Raw genomic sequence first — 18,345 nt, 5'->3', positions numbered from 1 at the left:
TGTGTGGGCTTGTGTCCCCCCCGGTGCCCTACAAAACCCCTCTGGTCTGCCCTCCGAAGACGCGGGTACTTACCTGCAAGCAGACCGGAACCGGGGCACCCCCTTCTCTCCATGCTAGCCTATGTGTTTTGGGCACCACTTTGAACTCTGCACCTGACCGGCCCTGAGCTGCTGGTGTGGTGACTTTGGGGTTGCTCTGAACCCCCAACGGTGGGCTACCTTGGACCAAGAACTATGCCCTGTAAGTGTCTTACTTACCTGGTTAACCTAACAAATACTTACCTCCCCTAGGAACTGTGAAAATTGCACTAAGTGTCCACTTTTAAAACAGCTATTTGTGAATAACTTGAAAAGTATACATGCAATTTTGATGATTTGAAGTTCCTAAAGTACTTACCTGCAATACCTTTCGAATGAGATATTACATGTAGAATTTGAACCTGTGGTTCTTAAAATAAACTAAGAAAAGATATTTTTCTATACAAAACCTATTGGCTGGATTTGTCTCTGAGTGTGTGTACCTCATTTATTGTTTGTGTATGTACAACAAATGCTTAACACTACTCCTTGGATAAGCCTACTGCTCGACCACACTACCACAAAATAGAGCATTAGTATTATCTCTTTTTGCCACTATCTTACCTCTAAGGGGAACCCTTGGACTCTGTGCATGCTATTCCTTACTTTGAAATAGCACATACAGAGCCAACTTCCTACAAATACCAATTAGGGATCCACTGGACTCTGCACGGTGAACTTAAATGTAGTGCGCTATATAGAGAGCCAGCTTCCTACACCAACATTTCAGCCTCTGTCCTTGATTTTGGTGAGAATGACCGGCGCTGCTGTGCTTCATCGCCTCCTGCATCCTATTGGTGGCATATACAGGCTCTGCAGTGGGACCTGAAGTTCCACTGGGCGCAGCATCAGGGGAATCTCTCTGACATGGTCCATATCTCAGAGGGATCTGCTCAAGATCTGCAGTAGTGGTTAATGAACCGCAATTAGGTCAGAGGAAGATCCCGCTCCCTTCTCCAACCAGATCCGACAGTGCTGACAGATGCATCACCGCCACCTGGGAGAGGCAGAGCTCAGAGGAGTCTGGTCTCCGGCATAGTCCGGGCTCCAAATCAACCTGTTTGCGCTGTGGGCAAGTAGACTAGCATTGAAAGCATTTATTCCCTCTCTCAAAGGAAAAGTAGTGATGATGTTCTCGAATAACACCACCACCATGCGATACTGTAACAAGCAGGACGAAGTAGGGTCATGGACCCTTTGTCAGGAGGCTCTGTGCCTCTGGACGCGGCTGGAACATCAGGGCAATTCCTTGATGGTTTAACATCTGGCAGGCTCTCTGAACATTGGAGAGGACAAACTCAGCTGACATTGCTTAGTGGATCCATCTGGAGGTGGCCCAAGGTCTCTTTGATCAGTGAGAGATCCTTAGTTAGATATGTCCGCCTCCGCAGAGAACGTGTATTGTCAGCAGTATTGTACATTGGAGTTTTCAAGGCAGCAATTGTTCAGAGACAAATTTCATCTCATTTGGAGGTCAGGCCTCCTGTGTGCCTTTCTGCCATTCCACACCTGCCCAGAGTTCTCCAGAAGATCAACAATGACTGGGCCCAAGTAATCATTATGGCTCCGGACTGAGTATGTAGATTCTGGTATCCCGAGCTATTGAGCATGGTCATCGTCGATGTTCCGATTGGACTTCCTCTTTGGGAGGATCTTCTGTTGCAGCAGAAGGGGAGGATTCTCCACCCAAACCAGTCCAGTTTCCACCTTCTTGAATGGAGATTGAACAGGAGTGGTAGGCAGCTTTCGACCTTCTGTCTGAAGTCTGTAACATTATCTTGGCAGCCAGGCATTGCTCCCCCAAAATAGTAAACATCTGTTGTTGGAAGAAATTTTTGGAATGGTCCACAGACAAGTCTGTTGACTTCCTTTCTGTCCCTCTCTGTGAGGTCCTTTCTCTGGTCCAGCAGGGCTCTGCTATGGGCACACTCAAAGGCTGCTATCTCTGCGTTTTCGAGTTTGCCCGATCAACCTTCTTTGTTTGTCTATTGTTAATAGGTTCCTTAAGTGTCTTACCCATATGTTTCCTCCATCATGCTCCAATGGCATTTGAATTTGGTTCTGACATTCCTAATGTGTGCTCCTTTTGAGCCTCTTCATAATTGTGTCCTCTTAGGCTTCTAACATTAAAAACACCCTTCCTTACAACCATTAGCTCTGCCCGCTAGGTGAGTGAGCTGCATGCATTGTCATCCAACCCACCCTACCTTTCCATCTAGCAAGACAAAGTGGTGCTTCACACTAGGGCTTCCTTTTTGCCAAAAGTGGTCACTCCCTTCTCTGAGGTTCAATCCATCACCTTGCCTACTTTTTACGCACCCACACATCCTTCTAAGGAAGAGAGATTCCTCCACCCCCTCGACCTAAAAAGTGGGTTGGTGTTCTACCATGATGGTACCAAAGAGTTCTGGGTGGTCAACTTGGGCAGTGCAGAAGCGTGGCAACTCCCGATGGGTTGTACTCTGTATCAAAAATTTGCTATGCACTGGCCAAGAGCCAACCAACTAAAGGTTTGTATGCTCATTCTACTAGAGCAACAGCTGTGAACACTGCATTAGCACGTGTAGTTTTAGTCCTTGATATGTCAGGAGGTATTATGGGCATCTTTGCACATGTTCACCAAACACTACTGCCTGGACAGTCAGGTCCGTAGGTATGTGTACTCTGCCCATTCAGTCCTGCAGGACTTTCTAGTTTGATCCTGGTTCGCAGATCCACTTCTGGGATAGTATTGCTTGGGTATCTATTCAAAAGGTAAGGAATCTGCAACTATAAGTCTATATCAGACAAACAAGTTACATACCTTCAGTAACGCCCTTTGTACTAGACACATATTATAGTGGCTGATTCCACACATCCTCACCGCTCTGCAAACTGATTTTTAGGGACAGAGACTCCCTTTCAGACTCCTGGTTTGGCACACCAGTGGTCAGTGTTTTTCTTGGCTCTGTGCTTCTGGCGTGAAAAGAAACTGACGTCAGTGCGCCGTGTTGGTGCATATAAGGGAGCCACAATATCATATCTGGTGCGGTTGACACTGACGGATGCTGAGCCGATCGACGCCACTTAACAGCGCGGAGAGGCACTGCTTGAGAAAAATCTCCAGATCCAGCCAGATGCCTGGGGGAAGTTCCAAAGGTAAGGAATCTGTAACTATAGAATGTCTCCACCAGATAAGGTGTTACCAAAGGTAAGTAACTTACTCATCATTGCTACATTTTGGCTGCTTTTATTTTTATTTCTTTGCTTCCATCCAGGGAGTCCACACACGCTGATTACCTTTACCCAAAGTAAGACTGTGTGTGTGTCTGGGCCGCACATTTGGTCTGAATACATTTTCCAGCAAAAGTTATGAAGGATTAAGCGTGCTGTAGGGAAATGCCCCCTGGTCTGCCCTCCTAAGTCGCAGGTACTTACCTGCTGGCAGACTGGAACCGGGGCACCCCTATTACCATTGAAGCCTATGTGTTTTGGGCACCACTTTGACCTCTGCACCTGAGCGGCCCTGAGCTGCTGGTGTAGTAACTTTGGGGTTACTCGACCACACTACCACAAAATAGAGCATTAGAATTCTCTTTTTGCCACTATCTTACCTCTAAGGGGAACCCTTGGACTCTGTGCACACTATTTCTTACTTTGAAATAGAATATACAGAGCCAACTTCCTACAAACAAGCACTCCACAGTACCATAATGGCTACCTGAAATCTGGGAAGTTTGGCATCAAACCTCTCAGCACAATACATCCACACTGACGACAGTGTGGGATTTATTGAAAAATGCACACAGAGGGCATCTTAGGGATGCCCCCTGTATACCAGTCCAAACACCAGTGTTAGGCTGACCAGTTCCTGCCTGACTGGTTGCTGGCCACATGGGGTTGAGTGCCTTGGCCACTCTGTGGCCAGGAACAAAGCCTGCACTGGGTAGAGGTGCTTGTCACCTCCCACTGCAGGAACTGTAACACCTGGCAGTGAGCCTCAAAGGCTCATGCCTGTTACATCGCCCCAGGGCATCCCAGCTAGTGGAGATGCTCGCCCCTCTGGCCACAGCCCCAACGTTTGGTGGCAAGTCCGGAGGAGGTAATGAGAAAAACAAGGAGGAGTCACCCACCAGTCAGGACAGCCCCTAAGGTGTCCTGAGCTGAGGTGACCCCTACCTTAAGAAATACTCCATCTTGGTTTTGGAGGATTCCCCAATAGGAATAGTGATATGCCCCCCCTCCCCTCAGGGAAGAGGCACAAAAAGGGTGTAGCCACCCTCCAGGACAGTAGCCATTGGCTACTGCCCCCCATCCCTAAACACACCCCTAAATTGAGTATTTAGGGGTGACTTCGAATCCAGGAAAGCAGATTCCTGCAACCTTAAGAAAGGAGGAGGGCTGCTGACCTGAAAGCCCTGCAGAGATGATGGAGACAACTGACTTGGCCCCAGCCCTACCGGCTGTCTCCAGACAGCTAAGGATCCAGCGGAACCAGCGACCTCTGAGGACTGATCAGCACCTAAAGGACCAAGAACCTCCAGAGGACAGCGGCTGTCCAAAAACTGCAACAAGGAAACCAACTTTAAAGAGACTCTAACTTCCCGCCAGAAGCATGAGTCTTCACACTGCACCCAACACCCCCAGCTCGAGTTCAGGACAACCAACACTACAGAGAGGACTCCCAGGTGACTAACGACGTGGACACCCTGAGTCAGCCTCCCTGCACCCCCACAGCGATGCCTGCATAGAGGATCAGTCCCCAGGACCAGGAGGAACCACCTACCAGTGCAGGAGTGACCAGCAGGCGGCCCTCGTCCTACCTGCCTGCATAGCCAGAGTGACCACCGGGTCCCTCCATTGTTTTCTACGGCAAACCCGACACCTAATTTGTACACTGCACCCGGCTGCCCCAGTGCTGCTGAGGGTGTGTTTTGTGTGCTTGTGTGTCTCACCCCCTCCCTCTTCCCCTCCAGTGCTCTACAAAACCCCCTTGGTCTGCTCTCCGAAGACGCAGTTACTTACCTCCTAGCAGACTGGAACCGGAGCACCCCTGTTCTCCATAGGCACCTATGTGTTTTGGGCCCTCCTTTGACCTCGTCACCTGACTGGCCCTGTGTATCTGGTGCGGTGGCTTTGGGGTTGCCCTGAAACCCCAAAAGTGGGTGCCTATGCCCAGGAGGCTTAACTTGTAAGTGCTTTACTTACCTGAAGAACTAACCAATATTTTCCTCCCCCAGGAACTGTTGATTTTTCAGTGTCCACTATTAAAATAGCTATTTGCCATTTTACCCAAAACTGTGTGTACTACTGTTTTAAATCAAAGTTCTATGCTTACCTGTGTTAAGTACCTTGCATTTTATGTACTTAGATCAAAATCGAATCTTGTGGTTCTAAAAATATATTAAGAAAATATATTTTTCTATATAAAAACCTATTGGCCTGGAGTTAAGTCTTTGAGTGTGTGTTCTCATTTATTGCCTGTGTGTGTACAACAAATGCTTAACACTACCCTCTGATAAGCCTACTGCTCGACCGCACTACCACAAAATAGAACATTAGTATTATTTAATTTTGCCACTATCATCCTGTAAGGGGAACCGTTGGACTCTGTGCAGACTATCTCTCACTTTGAGATAGTATATACAGAGCCAACTTCCTACACGCGCCAAGACACAAACATTATCTCTTGGGGAAACGTCAGTAGTTGAAGGTGTAGGAGGCAGTGTTTTAGTCCTAAAACATCTGTGTGGTTTATTTTGTAACATTGTTTTATTTTGTATTTTAAAATACCTTGTCGTTCCAGAAACTATTTCTAACGGTTTATGAATTTGAAAAAATGCCTTTTTACCTGTAACAACAGCTTTTTATGGATATTCTCAAATGCCTTCTCGTAATGTAGCTTCTTTCCATCTTTTAGCATGAGGAGCAGAAGCTGCTGCAATATCCTGTGGTTAAGACATAGACACTGATTTTTTTTTTTTTCTGTTTTAGGATAAGGAGGTGGAGTGTGGTGGCCCGGCTCCCCGAGTATTAAGTCTTGATGATTATTTCATCATAGAAGTGGAAAGGACGGAGAAGGACCCTGAATCTGGAAAGAAAGTCAAAAAGAAGGTACAAGACTTTGGCTAAAGCAGGATTTTTTGTTTGGGGGTGGGGAGGTGACAGGACAGTAATTTGTTTCATTTAAAAACATGTCTCTGCTGTTGTACCTTGTGCTTTATTAGCTTTTCAGTCTTTTAGACTAGGAATGTTGGCTCCCTATGCAGTTACTTGTTCTCTAGAATGGGATTTTAAAGAAGGATGAAACCTTTCAAATCAGCTATTAAGAACTATACATTGCTTGTGACATTTTTCAGCTAGTGCTATTTTTTTTAATTGATTGCTTGCATATGCGACCAGTGTGCTTTGAGACCCCGCTCCTCTATCTGCATGCTATCATTCTTAAGCAGTTTATCTTAACTTGTGCCATCCTAACCTGTCTCAGACCATGTTCTGTTTTGTTTGCCTTGTTTTCTTTCATCCATTTCACTCCATGCTCACCTTTTCTCAATTCTGTTCCTCTTCTTTCTCCTTAACCCCCAATCCCATTGTTCCTTCTGGTTCTTTCCACCCACCTCTACACTCATTTGTGCTTACTTTGTCCCTATGTGTCATCCCTTTTCTCAGTCTTTTCTCCCTCATTTTATTTTGCCATGCTCCTTCACCTCCACTGTCGCCTAAAGTTGTCTTTTTTCCCCTCTTTGTGTACTTTCTCCTCCCCTTACCTATCTTCTTTTCTTCCAAGTTTCTCCTTTTCTCATCTCTATTACTCACTATACATAATTTCATTGAGTTTTCCCTTAGTTCCTCGTTTCCTCATATTTATATCTCCTCCTTTCCTCAATTACACACTCTACCCTCTCCATTGTGGACTGCTCTTCCCCTTTTTCCTGTGTTCCTTTAGTTCCTGTATCTCACCCTCTTTTTGTTTTCCCTTCTCTCATTTCGTCTCCCCTCATCTTTGTTCTCTTCAGCCTCTCTCCTTGACTTTTTTCCCATGCTGTGAACACCCTCCCTGGCTATGCTCTAGTACTTTGGGAATTACTTATTATTAGACTGGTCAAAGACCTATATAACTTTTTTCCCAACAATACCACTAAATATAGCTAGTGATAAACAAGTGCAGACACAGGAAATGGCACAAAACAGGGTAATGGACCCACCAACTTCCCAAGACTTGTTAATTATACAGAAGGAGCCATAGTATCATTCTGAGCCAAAGAGCCTCACTCAGCAGCATTGTTCCTGAGCATATAGAGTTCAATCACCTGGGCCTACCTCAGAGATGGATGGCGGTGTTGAGAAAAGCTAGGATATCAGCACCAAATAAATGTACCATTGCTAACTGGAACAGATTATTCCAGTGGTGTGGGATAAAGAATCTTAACGCCTTACATAGCCAGGGATGCTACCTTAGTTAGATATCTAGCACACTTATTTGGTGAAAAACGCTGGTACACATCTTTAAAGTTACACCTAGTCGTCTTAGTAACATACACAGGACTGCACCACTGGTAAGTAATTTTACCTCATGAAGTCAGAAAGAGTTTCCTGGTAGGGGTTAAAAGAATTTCACCACTAAGGTCAGCATCTATGCCTGTGTGAATCTTTAATCTAGGTTTGCCACAAATAATGAAAGCTCTTTTATTTAAGCCAGTGCACAAGGCACAGTCAAAAGTCTTAATGATGAAAATAACTTTTTGATAGCCATTACACAGAGTTTGCGAGCTGCATGCAGTTACAGTACAGGAACCACACCTACACTTTCAGTATGGAAAGGAAGGTATGAGGGGAAGCTTACAGTTTTTTGCCTAAAGTGATATTTCAATTTTATGTCAGAGTTTAGCTTCCAGCCTACTTTCAACAGCCAGAGAGACGCAAACAGACCACTACACACAGTGAATGTTACGTGCGCAGTTATTTGCTTTTTTGAAATAGAGAAAACAGTACTGGAAGGAAAATCATTTTTATTTCATATGTTCCTAAAACCGTAGGGCGAGTAGTCCCGGGGGAACCATTGCAAGGTGGACAATACAGACCATCTGACATACTACAAACCAGCAAGGTGCCATTAGAAAAATGAGCAAGTGCACACTCCAGTATGAAGCCAGCACTGGCAGAGATAATAGGTCTGGCATATACCTGAAAATGCTAGTCAGACCTACTGTGTTTGTCTTGTGGAGCTCTGCTGCATTTCAAGGCAGCATCAAGTTCTTTATTAGGGCGTTCTGTAACTCCTGGATGATGGTTTCTGGCAGTGTACGTATCAGGGCTACGGAGGACAAAGATATGGTCTGTTGGTGCTATTCTAATTAGTACATACAACACACATTTTACTATAAGCTCATTAAGCTTAAAAGGATCTACAATTCCTGATTGAGTGTAAAAAAAACTTTGCACTTGTATAGCGCACTACTCACCCGTTAGGGTCTCAAGGCGCTGGACGCATACCGCTGTGGAACCCCTCCTGGCTTTTCCCTGTGAGGCACCCACTCCTGGGCAACCCCCAGGGTGAAGCCAGGCATCCAAGTGCTGTCAGTGCCGTTGTGGAGCTTAAGCAAGCTATTGCCCAGAGTTACAGAGTGGGACCCATCAATTAGATTACGCACAGAGGTGAGAATTATCTGGTCCAAGGGAATTGAGCCCAAGACCCGCCGAGGCGGGAATTCAACCCTGGTCCCGGGCCAGGTCTCTGCATCACGGTCTGCCTCTCTAACCATTGTGCCACACTTCTCCACTGTTTACTGTTTGAACCTACTACAGACAAAAGTGACCATCTATAACATTCCTTGCAAGAGCCAAAAGCTGAAACAGAACGTTCATCATTCTACATGTATAGTATGTTCAATATTCATTTGGGTGTAGTGGTTGACATCAGGTCCTCACCAGAAAGTTGAAACTGTCTATCCAGACCATAAAATGGAGTAAAGGAAGGATGAAAAACTGAAAGAATGTCACAAAAATAATTGAAATAAAGATGCAGTTGGGATAAAGGAAAATAGGAGGAGGAAGCTATGGAAGGAGTCGGATGGATGGCACAAGTGAGGGAGAAGGCAAGTTTAGTAAGATTTTTTCACAGGTGGAGTATAACATTTCTCAACTTAGAAATGCAGATGTGATCTGTATGCTATGTGAGTTGTGCTGTCCTTAGTTGATAATTACATATGTGTAGCCTGAAGTGCTGTGAACAACTCTAATCACTAGGTTCTTTTTTTCACCGTTCTTCTGTAAATATTTAGGCTCTAACATGGCTGCTTGAGGTCCACATAAGATTTAGTGTGTGCGCTTTGGTCTAATGTCTTTCAGAGTAAGCCAGTAATTAATTCACACAGGGGCTTCACTTGCTCAGCATAATGTGGCAATTAAGCTCTGCTGAAATTAAGAAACCCCACGGAGATTGTCTAGTAACAATCTTCTGTAGGAAGTAAAGTGCCAAAACCTTGCTTGATAGCACGTTCCTAAGAAAAATCACATTAAGCAATGCATTTTTTTATTCTTAAAATTGACTGTGTACATGTGTTGGCTCAAAGTCTCTCTTCTGTTCATCCTAGCTGGGTGTTCAGTCAAGTCATTTTCCATAATGTATATATATCTTTAATTGAGAATAACACAGCTGTATCTTCTGGTTAGATCTCCATAATTCTTGTTGCAGAAAGTCTAGGGATATTCTTATTCCACTGTGCCACTTGTGTATATGCTTATTAAAAACAGTGGATGAAAAAGCTGTTAGATGCTGGGATTCAAGTGCTATGTTTTGACTAAAGAAACCATTACATATGTGTAAGGTCATTATATATTTTTTACTCAATATATTAGTCATTACATGTACAGTATTTGTGCGTGTGTGCATTTAAGTGTTTATAATCTAATACTATACTGTATGAATTATCTGATTTCAATACCAGAAAAATTGTGTTTATGGTAGAATGACAAGGCACTATCGTACTTTGATATTGTAGCGTATCTAAAATATAGCTTTGATATATCATGCTTAGCTTCTGGCTTCAACTGATATTGAACCTGTACTTGCTACACACTGCTTAAGGGTATTACATGTGGACCAGACCCTTTACCCGACCTGCTTGGTTTCTATAGAATGGAAACCTATTTCAGAGCCCACTCACTTCCATATTATTTTTTTGAGTTCTTCAGATACTAAATAGGAAAACGTTTGCATTATTCCCATCTCACCTTGTGCCAGAACGATCAATAAGCATCCAATAAATAAATGAGGCTAGAATGTAGCTTTTATTTTATGTGGTATATCAGCATGAATCTGTATTTCCACTGCTTGATCCCGGCCTGAAGGGTTTACATATCCACCTGGCATCTCAGCCTGTATGTTTTCTTTATGTGAAGTAACCACCTGAGGCTTTCTACTCTGGTGGACTACCGTCACTTATCCTGTGCTTTCCAGAAGTGCTACTGCCCAACACCTGTTTACAGTAGATTCCATAGTCTGCAGGGCATTCTTTTTTGCTAGACCTAAAGGATTTTAAAGGAATTCTTTAAATCCCAACCTTTTTCTTCCTTCTTCATAGGAACTTCACCTTCTGATGAATACTCTTAACTGTAGATTACTCATCTTGTGATTATTCCCCAGGCATTGGACTTGATCTGGAAACTTTAAACCAGTGAACAGTGATGAGCAGAGTCAAATACAAGCACCAACGATGCACACTGAAGCCAGTTTCTTTCTGTGATCTAGAGCTTTTCTTTGTTCTTTTCCAAGCCAATAATTGTCTCTAAGATTAAAAAGTCTGGAATGGAAAATGTCATCCCCTAAGACAACAGGGTTTAAACCGTGTAGGGACTGTTGCAGACTGCTCATGGTGCCTGAGGTCAGAGCACGACTTCAGAGCCTGACTGCAGCCAGATAAACTCAAATGCCTCTCACGATCGTGAGACCCAACGTTACATTGCCAAACACAAGAGAATTCAGCGGAATGACTTTACAAGTTGAAAGAGTTCCCCGTTTCCCACTCTCGAAGACTGTGGCCTATAATCATCTTGATCTTCAGGTACGTCCAGGAAAAAGCATAAGATGTCAAAGCGGGAATCACTCCTTCCTGTCACTCTCATACTCCAAAGTAGGCCTAAAGGTGTAAATACGCAGCCTTCTCCTGATCTCCATCAGAGCAGACTTGGAGCCTGGTGTCGCTCTTCCTGGATTTCCTGGTCCTTTGTTGATGAAGCAGCAAGCAGAGGCCTTAAGCAACCCTTAGTGACAGTGAATAGGTGTCCAGATAGCAAAAGCTCTCTAGGGGTAGCTGAGGCAAGCGGCTGAAGCCTATTTAGTTCAAATGTAAAGCACTTGCAATACCACAGTAGTAGACAGTAACTCACAAGAAAGAACCACTCAAGTGTTGTAAAAATAAATGATACTTTAGAACAGCACTACTACTAGGCTAACATTGGTATATCTCCCTTTGGAGATATCTATACACAATATATTCACAAAATAACCAATAGAAATAGCATAAAATATACAATGTCCTAAAGGGGACAAACCATATACTAAAAGTGGAATGCAAAATTGTGAACCCAACTAAGGTAAGTGTGGTAGTTAGGGGCTGGGGATACATAAAAACACAAGAGGTAAGCACAGTAAGTGTCCCCAATGACCAGGTGCAAGGTAGTTAGCCACCCAGTTGTCCCATAGGCTAACACAGGGAGTAGTGGTTGAAGTTCGTGTGATTCAGGACCCTTCCACATTGACCCTGAGGAAACCAACAGACCAGAAGAAGGTTGAAGAGTGCCCCCACCTGTGGATACCCAAAGGACAGTAGTACCTATACCAGGCGACCTGGATGCAGAGGGGAGAAGGGAATATCCCTGAAGTCATTGGATGCCTCGGATTGTCCGGCTGCTTTCACAACCCGTGGACCAGGCCGGTGGAACCCAGAGAGGGATTCTGGACATGGAGGAGCTGAAAAAGGAGAGTCATGCACCCTTGGAGGCACCCAGGTGGTGCAGGTGGCAATGCCCGCTCTTCTAGAGATGAAGTTTCTGCAAGTCAGTGGAGGAAGAAGTCCAGTCCTCTTCTCACCATGACCAAGCAAGTCAACACCGTGTCCTCCGCCTGCTTCCTCACTCTCCGCATGCTCCGCAAGATCTTCCGCTGGATCCCCGCCGACACCAGAAAAACCGTGACCCACGCCCTTGTCACGAGTCGCCTGGACTACGGCAACACCCTCTACGCCGGGACCACCGCCAAACTCCAAAACCGCCTGCAACGCATCCAAAACGCCTCGGCCCGCCTCATCCTCGACGTACCCCGCAACAGCCACATCTCCGCACACCTGAGACACCTGCATTGGCTCCCAGTCAGCAAAAGGATCACCTTCCGTCTTCTCACCCACGCACACAAAGCCCTCCACAACAAGGGACCGGAATACCTCAACAGACGCCTCAGCTTCTACGTCCCCACCCGCCCCCTCCGCTCCGCTGGCCTCGCACTTGCTGCCGTCCCTCGCACCCGCCGCTCCACGGCGGGTGGGAGATCTTTCTCCTTCCTGGCGGCCAAGACCTGGAACTCCCTCCCCACCAGCCTCAGGACCACCCAGGACCACTCCGCTTTCCGGAGACTCCTAAAGACTTGGCTGTTCGAGCAGCGATAACCCTCCCTTTCCCCCCTAGCGCCTTGAGACCCGCACGGGTGAGTAGCGCGCTTTATAAATGTTAATGATTTGATTTGATTTGAGCTGCGGGGTCCAGGAGCTACTGAACATCCCAGGAGTCACCTACAATCTGTCCCTTGATGGTCAACAGATTGCAGGAGGGTCAGTGACCAGCCAGGTTACCAACAAGCACTGGCAAAGGTAAGCAGGAGCTGAAGATGTATTTGCAGAGTTTTAGAGACCAGCAAGGTCCAGGAGAGACTACCCTTGACGGGGGAGTCAGTGCTGACCCACAGCAAAGCAGGAAGGCCAGCAGAAGTCGTTGGAGCCCCCACAAGTGACCCACAGGTAATGGACACAGGGAGTCACAAGGAGGCCTCGCCAGCACAACAAAATAGAAGCCACACATTGCAGGAGTTGAAGGACAGGGGCTGATCTTAGAGTTGCAGAATGTTGGAGGCTGGCGCTTCTTGATGCCTGAAGATCTTCTGGACCAAGAGTCAACAAGCCTTGACAAGTGCAACAGTCGTGGTGCACAGGGGTTCCAATCCAGTGAGAGGAGCAGTTGCCCACAGTCTCCCAAGTTGGTCAGAAGACAATCAGGACCCAGAGAAGGCCTGACTCACCATCTGTGAAGCAGAGCCTTTGGATGTTCATGGAACGACAGACCCCACCAGCCGATCAACGTCTTGAGGTGCCTGTGGATGCAGGGGAGTGACTCCTTCACTCCAAGGGTGAGTCCTTCGTGCTTCCAGATGCAAACAGAGTCCTTGAGACCCTGCAGGATGCACAGCCTTGGATGTTGCAGAATAATTCTTGCAGGATCTGGAGATACAGTGATGTTGCCATTGGAGCATTCCCACCAGAAGCAGACTTATTTGGTTCCAAAGCAGACCAGCAGCGATTCCAGAGTCCTGGAGCAGAAGATGTCTTGCAAAGAGTTCATTGGAGAGTATTGCAAAGAGTTCATTGGAGAGTATTGCTCGGCGTATCTGGGGACCTACCTTTGGGGGAGTGTAGAAAAATGCCTTGCATGGCATGGTTACCCCCTAACTTTTTGCCTTTTGTTGATGCTAGTTATGATTGAAAGTGTGCTGGGACCCTCGTAACCAGGCCCCAGCACCTGTGTTTTTTCCCTAAACTGTACCTTTGTCTCCGCAATTGGCACAACCCTGGCACACAGATAAGTTCCTTGTAAGTGGTACCCCTGGTACCAAAGGCCCTGTGGCCAGGGAAGGTCTCTAAGGGCTGATGCATGTATTATGCCACCTTGGGGACCCCTCACTTACCACATGCACACTGCCTCACAGCACGTGTCTGCTGTTGGGGAGAAAATCACAAAGTCGACATGGCACTCCCCTCAAAGTGCCATGCCCAAAACCCACTGCCTGTGGCATAGATAAGTCACCCCTCTAGCAGGCCTTACAGCCCTAAGGCAGAGTGCACTATACCACAGGTGAGGGCATAGTTGCATGAGCACTATGCCCCTGCAGTGTCTAAGCCAAATCTTAGACATTGTAAGTGCAGGGTAGCCATAAAGAGTATATGGTCTGGGAGTCTCTCGTACACTAACTCCACAGCACCATAATGGCTACACTGAAAACTGGGAAGTTTGGTATCAAACTTCTCAGCACAATAAATGCACACTGATGGCAGTGTACATTTTATTGTGAAATTCACCCCAGAGGGCATCTTAGAGATGCCCCCTGAAACCATACCCGACTTCCAGTGTGGGCTGACTAGTTTTTGCCAGCCTGCCACACACCAGATATGTTGCTGGCCACATGGGGAGAGTGCCTTTGTCACTCTGTGGCTAGTAACAAAGCCTGTACTGGGTGGAGGTGCTTCTCACCTCCCCCTGCAGGAACTGTAACACCTGGCGGTGAGCCTCAAAGGCTCACCCCCTTTGTTACAGCGCCACAGGGCATTCCAGCTAGTGGAGATGCCCGCCCCCTCTGGCCACGGCCCCACTTTTGGCGGCAAGGCCAGAGGAGAGAATGAGAAAAACAAGGAGTCGTCACTGGCCAGTCAGGACAACCCCTAAGGTGTCCTGAGCTGAGGTGACTTTGACTTTATTTCTAATAGGATTAGGGATGTGTGTCCCGTCCCCCCCCCCCCCCCCCCCCCCCGCCTCCCTTCAGGGAGGAGGCACAAAGAGGGTGTAGCCACCCTCAGGGCTAGTAGCCTTTGGCTACTATCCCCCCAGACCTAAACACACCCCTAAATTGAGTATTTAGGGGCCCCCAGAACCTAGGAAGACAGATTCCTGCAACCTAAGACGAAGGAGGACTGCTGACCTGAAGCCCTGCAGAGAAGACGGAGACACCAACTGCTTTGGCCCCAGCCCTACTGGCCTGTCTCCCCACTTTGAGAAAAACTGCAACAGCCACGCGTCACCCAGGGTCCAGCGACCTCTGAAGCCTCAGAGGACTACCCTGCATCTAAAAGGACCAAGAACTCCTGAGGACAGCGGCCCTGTTCCACAAAGACTGCAACTTTGCAACAAAGAAGCAACTTTTAAAGACCACACGTTTCCCGCTGGAAGCGTGAGACTTTCCACTCTGCACCCGACGCCCCTGGCTCGACCTGCTTAGAACCAACACTACAGGGAGGACTCCCCGGCGACTGCGACCCTGTGAGTAGCCAGAGTTGACCCCCCTGAGCGCCCCCCCCCCCCGCAACGCCTGCAGAGGGAATCCAGAGGCTCCCTCTGACCTCGACTGCCTGCTTCAAAGAACCCGACACCTGGTAAAGACACTGCACCCGCAGCCCCCAGGACCTGAAGGATCTGACCTCCAGTGCAGAAGCGACCCCCAGGTGGCCCTCTCCCTTGCCCAGGTGGTGGCTACCCCGAGGAGCCCCCCCCCCCCCGTCCGCTTTGCTGAAGAGACCCCTGGGCCTCCCATTGCAACCTATTGCAAACCTGACACCTGTTTGCACTCTGCACCCGGCCGCCCCGTGCCGCTTAGGGTGTAATTGTTTTGCGCCCTCCCCCTCCCCCCCTACAAAACCCCCCCTGGCCTGCCCTCCGAAGACGCGGGTACCTACCTGCTGGCAGACTGGAACCGGGGCACGTCCTTCTCCATTGAAGCCTATGTGTTTTGGGCACCACTTTGCCCTGAACCCCCAACAGTGGGCTACCTTGGACCCAACTTTGAACCCTGTAGGTGGTTTACTTACCTGCAAAACTAACAAATACTTACCTCCCCCAGGAAATGTTGAAATTTGCACTGTCTAGTTTTAAAATAGCTTATTGCCATTTTTTCAAAAACTGTACATGCTATTTTGCTGATTCAAAGTTCCTATGATACCTAAGTGAAATACCTTTCATTTAAAGTATTGATTGTAAATCTTGAACCTGTTGTTCTTAAACTACACTAAGAAAATATATTTTTCTATATAAAAACCTATTGGCCTGGAGTAAGTCTTTGAGTGTGTGTTCCTCATTTATTGCCCGTGTGTGTGTGTGTACAACAAATGCTGAACACTACCCTCTGATAAGGCTACTGCTCGACCACACTACCACAAAATAGAGCATTAGAATTATCTCTTTTTGCCACTATCTTACCTCTAAGGGGAACCCTTGGACTCTGTGCATGCTATTTCTTACTTTGAAATAGTACATACAGAGCCAACTTCCTGCAGAGGGCATCAAATGTGCCCTTCAAAGCAGTCTGGTGGCACTCAAGAGCCACCCCACCACAACCCTTAACCGCCTAATACACAGGGGAAGGTGGACACACCTTTCCCTGCAGTAAATAATTTGTTCTGCCTCTCTGGCCTGAACCAGACTCACCAGCAGGAGGGCAGAACAGTGTCTGGGGTCAGCAGCAGCTTGGGCTGTCAGCTGGACCCCTGTAAAACTGCACAGGCAGAACTTGGGGATCATCTAAGGGACCCCAGAGTATATGGTATCATGCAACTAACACTGGAATCGGTGTAGGTGCAAGATTCCAACATGTTTGATGCAAAGGGTGCCTAGGTTTGGAGAAGCCATTATGTAGTTGGACCACTTGTGTTGACCAGAGTCCACTTCATACCTTAAGATGGCTTCCCCTAACTTACAAAGCCCAGGAAATGGAGTCTGGGGTTTGAGGGATCCCCTGCTTATGCAGGGGTACCCTCACACTTAGGGACATGCACCCAGCCCTTGGGCTGAAGGGCCTACCAAAGGGTGACTTAGTGTCTAAGTGCAGTGACCAGGATTTAGGGCAAGCCTTATATCAGTGTGGAAATGGTGCATGCACCATTTCACGCTGGCTACAATGGCAGACCTGCAGACACAGTTTGCATAGGTCCCCATGGGTGGCCTAATACATGCTGCAGCCCATGGGGTGGAATCCTTGATGTTGAATATACTAGGGTCTTACATAGGTGCATCAGTATGCCAATTGTGGGTGTAAACATTTACCAGCAAAGAAATTTAGAGGAGAGAGCCCACACTGGGGTCCTGATTAGCAGCATCCAGTTGAACTACAGTCTAAACACACTGACCTCAGGCAACTATGCTAGAAAAATGGCACTTTTCTACAAGTCCTGCCAGAGGGGTGACTTACATATATTGCAAGTAGTGTTAGGGGACATAACACACAGGATGTCATGTTTTAATTTTATCTCTGCACCAAGACACACAGTCTGCAATGGCAGCACTGTGTGTGGTTGGTTAGAGGGTCCTTGAGGGTGGCACAGTCTGTGCTGCAGCCCTCAGGGGCCTTCTTTAGTGCCCTATGCCCTAGATACTAAGGGTACCATTTACTAGGGACTTAAAGTGGCAACTAAAGGGTTTAGGAAGTGGAAAAACGACTGTACAGTTTTTGGAGAAGGTCCATCCTGCCTGGGAGAGAATGTCACACTTGTGCCCACAGCAGACCATTGCCCTTGGCCCTTAAGAGCACTGTCTCATCTCAGGGCCAGAACTGTCTAAAGGGGCTGTATTGGTTTTGACCAGTCAGCGCCCACACTAGGAGTTGATAGGTTTTCAGGGGGCACCTCTAAGGTGCCCTTTTAGTGAATGTATTAATCCATCACTGGATTCAGTGTGGGTTTATTAATTCGAGATGTTTGCTACCAAGTATGGCTATTGTAAGTGAAGCTATTGTGCAGCTGGAAACCTCGTAATGACCAGTGTCCAGCACATTTACTTAAAATGGTTTCATTGTTTACTTACTATGTCCGAGAATCAACAGACATAGCAGGGGCAGCAAATCTGCTCATGCAGGTATGCCCCCACATGCAATATAATGCACCCTGGCTTTAGGGCTGGAAGGCCTGCTAGAGAGGTGACTTACATATATTGCATGCTGTGGAAAGGGAGCAGGGCGCACAGACAGTATGCCATGTTGTTTTCATTTTATTTCTGCACCAAGACACGCAGCCTGCGAAAGCAGCACTGTGTGCACTTAGTGAGGGGGGCCCTGTGGGTGGAACATGTGTGCTGCAGTCCTCAGGGGGCTTTATTTAATACCCCAAGCCCTAGGTACCAGGGGTGCCATTTAGTAGGGACTTAGAGTAGTAGCTAAAGGTTTGCCAATTGGGAAAAACAACTGAAGTTTTGGGGAAACAGATCAGGCACTGGGGACATGTTTAGCAGGTACCCAGTGCACTTTAATTAGAAACTGCCCCTGAA

At 47.1% G+C, this 18,345-nt stretch overlaps 1 protein-coding gene across 3 annotated transcripts in view; it reads left to right on the top strand.

Moving 5' to 3' along the window:
• The window catches only part of YLPM1 (YLP motif containing 1), an 865,271-nt gene that overhangs the window by 571,596 nt on the left and 275,330 nt on the right, over nt 1-18,345 (top strand). For all 3 annotated transcript variants that reach the window (XM_069208481.1, XM_069208482.1, XM_069208480.1), the window contains one exon: nt 6,052-6,171. In XM_069208481.1, the coding sequence (XP_069064582.1) occupies nt 6,052-6,171 (120 nt within the window). The remainder of the gene's footprint in view (nt 1-6,051; nt 6,172-18,345) is intronic.

This window comes from Pleurodeles waltl, chromosome 9 (genome assembly GCF_031143425.1).
Source record: "Pleurodeles waltl isolate 20211129_DDA chromosome 9, aPleWal1.hap1.20221129, whole genome shotgun sequence".
NCBI classification, from domain to species: Eukaryota; Metazoa; Chordata; class Amphibia; order Caudata; family Salamandridae; genus Pleurodeles; species Pleurodeles waltl.
The sequence above is the reverse complement of the archived record's forward strand: the minus strand, read 5'-3'. Positions and strand labels throughout refer to the sequence as shown.